General features: G+C 36.7%; 1 protein-coding gene across 1 annotated transcript in view; it reads left to right on the top strand.

Annotated features, from left to right (window-relative positions):
* The window catches only part of LOC107648823 (ABC transporter G family member 39-like), a 7699-nt gene continuing 1011 nt past the window's right edge, over window positions 29–6716 (top strand). The window contains 20 exon segments of the mRNA XM_016352636.2: window positions 29–380; window positions 383–449; window positions 541–661; window positions 824–912; window positions 1036–1120; window positions 1314–1604; window positions 1801–1891; window positions 2006–2906; window positions 3027–3187; window positions 3327–3430; window positions 3556–3721; window positions 3810–3890; window positions 4123–4259; window positions 4392–4724; window positions 4805–5095; window positions 5191–5274; window positions 5370–5503; window positions 5586–5813; window positions 5926–6097; window positions 6334–6588. Coding sequence (XP_016208122.2) covers window positions 206–380; window positions 383–449; window positions 541–661; window positions 824–912; window positions 1036–1120; window positions 1314–1604; window positions 1801–1891; window positions 2006–2906; window positions 3027–3187; window positions 3327–3430; window positions 3556–3721; window positions 3810–3890; window positions 4123–4259; window positions 4392–4724; window positions 4805–5095; window positions 5191–5274; window positions 5370–5503; window positions 5586–5813; window positions 5926–6097; window positions 6334–6588 — 3966 coding nt within the window. The 5' untranslated portion in view covers window positions 29–205.

Here is a 6716-nt window from a genome sequence, read left to right as displayed (position 1 = left end):
CAACTTTAGATAATTTTTTTTATTATTATTTTACCTGTGTTGTATTCGGTGTCTTTTCTCTTTTATTTGAGTCAATTTTGTTTGAAAAACTAAAGCATGGGCATGCATATACATGAGTGGTGATTCTAAAAGCTAACTGCGTCATGTTACATATGTGAAGGCTCAGTGCTGTATCCGTTTTAAGAGAAAAGAAGCTAAACCAAAAATGGCATCAGCATTGATGACGGGGGATGATTTAGCCATGTCAACCAGCAGTCGCCGGAGCTGGACCTCTGCCAGCTTCAGGGACGTTTGGACTGCGGCGGCTGAGCCGGACGTGTTTGGCCGTAGCAACCGCCACATGCAGGAGGACGACGAGCAGCACCTCACTTGGGCTGCCATAGCATATTAAAGGTTGTTGAAGAAGACAATGAGAAGTTCTTGCGCACGCTTAGAGACAGAGTCGATAGGTGTTTGTTTATCTCTCTATCTATATCTATCACCGAAACGAAAGTTTTTTATTATTAATTAGTTGATGAATTTTGCTATTTTTACTTTCAGGGTGGGGATTGAAATTCCTAAAATTGAAGTCCGGTATGAGAATTTATCTGCGGAGGGAGATTTGTATGTTGGGAGTAGAGCGCTTCCTACTTTGCTTAATGCCACTCTCCACACTTTTGAGGTACTTGAATGTTCCCACATTAGCAATTGTTTAATACTGATTATTATTATTTTCTGGTATGAATAATTTCACTGTATTATGATATATGATGTTTAGTTAAATTTGAGAATAGCACCATTAGTAGAACTAATGCTTTGACTGATTCATTCATTTGAACGATAGAGCATCTTAGGATTGTTTCACCTTGCACCCTCCAAGAAGAAAGAAATTCAGATTCTTAAAGATGTTAGTGGAATAATAAAGCCATCAAGGTAAAACGATTCTCATTTATATTGAGTTATATTTAATGTGTACACAGTTAGTTCTATCATGCAACAATCGAAAAAAAGGTATTTGAATCTCTATACACAACTTTTTCTTGTGTGAAATCTCAGAATGACTCTCCTGCTGGGTCCTCCGGGTGCTGGGAAAACTACATTGCTTCTAGCACTTGCAGGGAAACTTGACCGTGACTTAAGGGTTTGTTCCTATTTCATTATGCTTTCTTTTGTTGTTGTTGTTTTTTTTTTTTGTATATAATTAGTTACTACTTACTACTTCCATTTCCCGAAAACTGTGTCTGAATAAATTGGTACATTAAAACAATAAATGTATCTAAATATTAATTTGTCCAAATTGGTAGTTATTTTGATCTATGATGTTTTGTGAGCAGTCCTCGGGGAAAATCACTTATTGTGGTCATGAGCTAAATGAATTCATTGCTGGAAAAACTTGTGCCTATATTAGTCAACATGATATTCACTATGGAGAAATGACAGTGAGAGAGACACTAGATTTCTCAGGACGCTGTTTAGGTGTTGGAACGAGGTACGAGATGCTGGTGGAACTGTCAAGAAGGGAGAAAGATGCAGGAATAAAGCCAAACCCTGAAATTGATGCATTCATGAAGGCCACAGCTATGTCAGGCCAAAAAACCAGTTTGGTAACTGATTATGTTCTCAAGGTTAGCGTCCACATTGTAGAAACTTCAATTTTCTTTTATTTATTTGATTTTTTCCCTCAATTTTAAGGTCCTAGATGATCCTCCATTCTATGATAGTGGAGTGATGAGTATACAATGAGTACATAAAAAAAAAGAGTCACGTGAACACTACTGATTTTATCATCCACTTGTATAACTTCATCCCTTAATCTAACAGATACTTGGAATGGATATTTGTGCTGACATTATGGTTGGTGATGAAATGAGAAGGGGTATCTCTGGTGGACAGAAAAAGCGCTTAACTACAGGTGAGTTTTTCTCTTCTCATAGTAGCATAATTTTTCAAAATACTGGCTTGTTTAAGCATTTTATAGTTTATTTATTGATCGACACTAAATGCTTTCAGTTGTAATTGGGTGTAGGGGAGATGTTGGTTGGACCGGCGAAGGTGCTCTTCATGGATGAAATATCAACAGGGTTGGACAGTTCCACCACATTTCAGATATGCAAGTTCTTGAGACAGATGGTTCATATCATGGATGTGACCATGGTGATTTCTCTTCTGCAGCCAGCACCAGAGACATTTGATCTCTTTGATGACATTATCCTACTTTCAGAAGGCCAAATTGTATACCAAGGTCCGCGCCAGAACGTGCTAGAGTTCTTTGAACAAATGGGATTCAAGTGTCCAGAGAGAAAAGGAGTTGCTGATTTTCTACAAGAAGTAACATCCAAGAAAGACCAGCAACAATATTGGTCTCAAAAAGATGAACCTTATAGATACGTTTCCACTTCTGAATTCGCAGAGGCCTTCAGTTCATTTAAAATAGGTGAACAACTTGTGACTGAGCTTGGGATTCCCTATGATAAGCGTGGAGTCCACCAAGCTGCTTTGGTAAAAAACAAGTATGGCATATCAAACTGGGAACTATTTAAGGCATGCTTCTCAAGAGAATGGTTGCTCATGAAGCGTAGTGCTTTTGTTTATGTATTCAAGACAACACAGATAACAATTATGTCTATCATCACCTTTACTGTGTTCCTTAGAACCCAAATGCCAGTGGGGACTGTCCAAGATGGACAAAAATTCTTTGGAGCACTATTTTTCACTCTAATAAATGTGATGTTTAATGGAATGGCAGAACTAGCCATGACTGTATTCAGGCTTCCAGTGTTCTACAAACAAAGGGATTTTTTGTTCTTCCCTGCATGGTCCTTTGGGTTACCTATATGGGTTCTAAGGATCCCTCTCTCCCTTATGGAATCAGGGATATGGATTGTTCTTACATACTATACGGTTGGGTTTGCTCCTGGTGCTGATAGGTAACTCAAGGATTTAATTTATTGTTTTCTTTGGCTTTGGTGGTAATAATAGTTTGTACTTTGGGGAGATAAGAATGATACAATTTCTAATTCACAAATTTCCCTTCATTATTTCATTAGATTTTTTCGACAATTCTTGGCATTGTTTGGAATCCATCAGATGGCTCTGTCTCTATTTCGATTCATTGCTGCAGTTGGTAGAACACCAGTTGTTGCTAATACACTGGGTACCTTGACCTTGCAAGTCATATTTGTGCTTGGAGGTTTTATTGTTGCCAAAGGTAAGCCATTGATAACTATATGTTATCTTCATTTTCTTCGATATTATGACTAAATAAGTTACTTTTTCTTGCCCCTTTTTTTTTTTTTTGAATAGTAGTAGTATAGTTAAATGCATTGTAATTTCTTGTGTGTTTGCAGACGACATTGCACCATGGATGATATGGGGTTATTATATATCTCCTATGATGTATGGCCAGAATGCCATAGTGATGAATGAATTCTTAGATAAAAGATGGAGTCAAGTATGAATTTAATTTGACTGTAGATAGCATAGGGCCAAATAAAGTGTTTATGGCCTTATTAGTTACCTCACTATACTTGAACTTTAAGAACTGCTGATTTTTTTTTCTTTCCCAATATATTGCAGCCAAATACAGATCCTAGAATTGATGCACCAACAGTTGGAAAATTACTTCTCAGATCTAGAGGTTTCTATACAGAAGATTATTGGTTTTGGATCTGCATTGGAGCCTTGTTTGGGTTTTCTCTTCTTTTCAATCTTCTATTCGTTGTTGCATTGACTTACTTGAATCGTGAGTTATATGTCCTTTGATTTTCAGTCAGTAATTCAGTGATATTTTAAGCATCTGTAAACATGTTAATGTCAAACTATAATTGCAGCTTTGAGTGATTCGAAAGCAGTCATCGCAGATGAAGGTGAAGGGAACAAAATATCATCCTCCAAACAGCTTATCTTTGAAGGTTTCTGTGCCTACTTTATCTCTACATTCTTTCCTTGTGATTCCAAGTTCAACTCATTGTTATGTTAAACATAAGTTAGGGTATAGAACTACCTAGAAGCTTTAATTTTGATTCAAAAGCACATTTTTGTGTAACTTGTAATTGTTTTTTGAGAAGGTTACTCAGCACAACTCTATGCAAAAAAGTATCACCATTTCATTTAATGCTGCTAATCTTTTATCATATATAGCAGGTGCAGAGATGGAAATGAAAAATTCTTCAGAAATTTTCGGTCCTTCGAACCAAGAAGAAAGAAGAGGAATGGTTTTACCATTTGAGCCTCTATCACTTGCATTCAATCATGTTAGCTACTATGTAGATATGCCTGCTGTAAGAGACTACTTCTAAGCATTCTAAATTTGCTACCTTTTATGCTGTCTTAAATTATATTGACGTGTTAATGATAGCGAAAGGTATTCAAAATAAAGCTTTTGGTTTGTTTTGTGACCATTACCACACTAGGAAATGAAGAATCAAGGTTTCAGTTCAGATAGACTACAACTACTACAAGATGTCAGTGGTGCTTTCAAACCAGGAATATTGACAGCACTTGTAGGTGTTAGTGGCGCGGGGAAGACAACGCTCATGGATGTATTAGCCGGAAGAAAAACAGGTGGTTACATCAAAGGAAATATTAGCATCTCAGGTTATCCAAAGAACCAAGCAACATTTGCTCGGATTAGCGGTTATTGTGAGCAGAATGACATTCATTCTCCACATGTTACTGTCTATGAATCACTATTATTCTCAGCATGGCTTCGTCTTCCTTCAGATGTTAAAACAGAAACACGAAAGGTTTGTCGAAAAAATCTATCATCATGGCCTTAATAATTAAATATGTGTTGTATTGAGCAGAATTTCTATTGGTGATGTAGATGTTTGTTGAAGAAGTTATGCAGTTGGTCGAGCTTATACCAATCAAAGATGCATTGGTAGGCCTTCCAGGTGTAGATGGCCTATCAACAGAACAAAGGAAGAGGCTTACTATAGCCGTAGAGCTTGTAGCCAACCCTTCAATCATCTTCATGGATGAACCAACATCTGGACTTGATGCTAGAGCTGCAGCGATTGTTATGCGAACCGTGAGAAATACAGTGGACACCGGAAGAACTGTCGTGTGTACAATTCACCAACCTAGCATAGACATTTTTGAGGCCTTTGACGAGGTAAGTTTAGACTCTTATATGGAGCGCAGAGCGTTTCTCATTTATTTCATAGATTGTTACATAACTTCAACTTTGATATTTCTTTGGTATCATAGCTATTGTTGATGAAAAGAGGAGGACAAGTTATCTATGCTGGCCCACTTGGTCGCCACTCACATAAACTCAGAGAATATTTCGAAGTGAGTATTGAAGCTTTTCTATTTCAAGTATCTGAGAATTTAGGCTTTTTCTCCATACTTCTCTATGTATGTCTTATATTGAGGTTCTGCTTTAGGCTATCCCTGGAGTTCCTAAAATCAAGGATGGTTATAATCCTGCAACATGGATGCTTGATATAAGCTCCATTTCAATGGAGGCTCAATTGGATGTAGATTTTGCAGCCATCTATGCCAACTCTGACCTTTACCAGTAAGTTATTTTTCTTTATCTGCTCCTATGTGCAACAAGAATTTCAGTTTTGTAACTCTTATTTTAATTGTACTTTCTTCAGGATGAATCAAGAACTCATCAAGGAGCTCAGTACTCCAACCCCAGGTTCCAAAGACTTGTCTTTCCCAGCCAAATATTCCCAATCATTCTTGGTTCAATGCAAAGCTTGCTTCTGGAAACAACATTGGTCGTACTGGAGACATCCTCAGTATAATGCTGTTAGATTCTTCATGACAATACTCATTGGACTCATTTTTGGTCTAATATTCTGGAATAAAGCAAAGAACACGTGAGTCATGTCAGATTTTACATAATTTTTTCAATTTATGATTTTAAATGCTTTTCTTATTGCTCCTGTGGCCTCAATTGTGTTTTGATGTTTACTGAAAAAAATTTGTAAGTCACAAACAACAAGATTTAATGAACCTTTTGGGAGCTATGTACTCTGCTGTGCTCTTCCTTGGAGCGACGAACGCTTCAGCAGTACAACCAGTTGTTGCCATTGAAAGAACCGTCTTCTATCGTGAAAGGGCTGCAGGGATGTATTCTGCATTGCCCTATGCATTTGGCCAGGTAAAATACGAAGATTGGCAATCCTATTCATTTTTCCCAGAAGAAATATTTATAAAATATTGAATAAAGTAAACATACCCTAAATTTTAATACGATTAACATAAAACTAACATTCAATTTTGTGTTTAAAGGAGCTAAGCTTGTGTTGTTTTTTAAGAAGACAATCTTTGTTAGGCAAGTTGTGTTGCAAATGTTTTTTAATTATGTAAACTAAAAGCAACTTGCTAATTCTGCAGGTGGCAATAGAGGCCATTTACAATGCAATTCAAACTGCCATTTACACTATTATCCTTTATTCCATGATTGGTTTCGAATGGAAGGTGGGGAACTTCTTTTGGTTCTACTACTACATTCTAATGTGTTTCATATACTTCACATTGTATGGAATGATGACTGTTGCTTTGACACCTGGTCACCAAGTTGCTGCCATTTGCATGTCCTTCTTCTTGAGCTTTTGGAACTTGTTCTCTGGCTTCCTCATTCCTAGAACGGTAAAATAATGTGCCATGCACTTTGATAGTTTTTGAGTAAACCACCAAAATTGCCCCTAATTTTTTATTTTTTATGAAGATAAATATATATTTTTAAAAAGTATTTTAAATATTAAATTGATTTTATT

This window comes from Arachis ipaensis, chromosome B06 (assembly GCF_000816755.2).
Source record: "Arachis ipaensis cultivar K30076 chromosome B06, Araip1.1, whole genome shotgun sequence".
Taxonomy (NCBI): domain Eukaryota; kingdom Viridiplantae; phylum Streptophyta; class Magnoliopsida; order Fabales; family Fabaceae; genus Arachis; species Arachis ipaensis.
The sequence above is the reverse complement of the archived record's forward strand: the minus strand, read 5'-3'. Positions and strand labels throughout refer to the sequence as shown.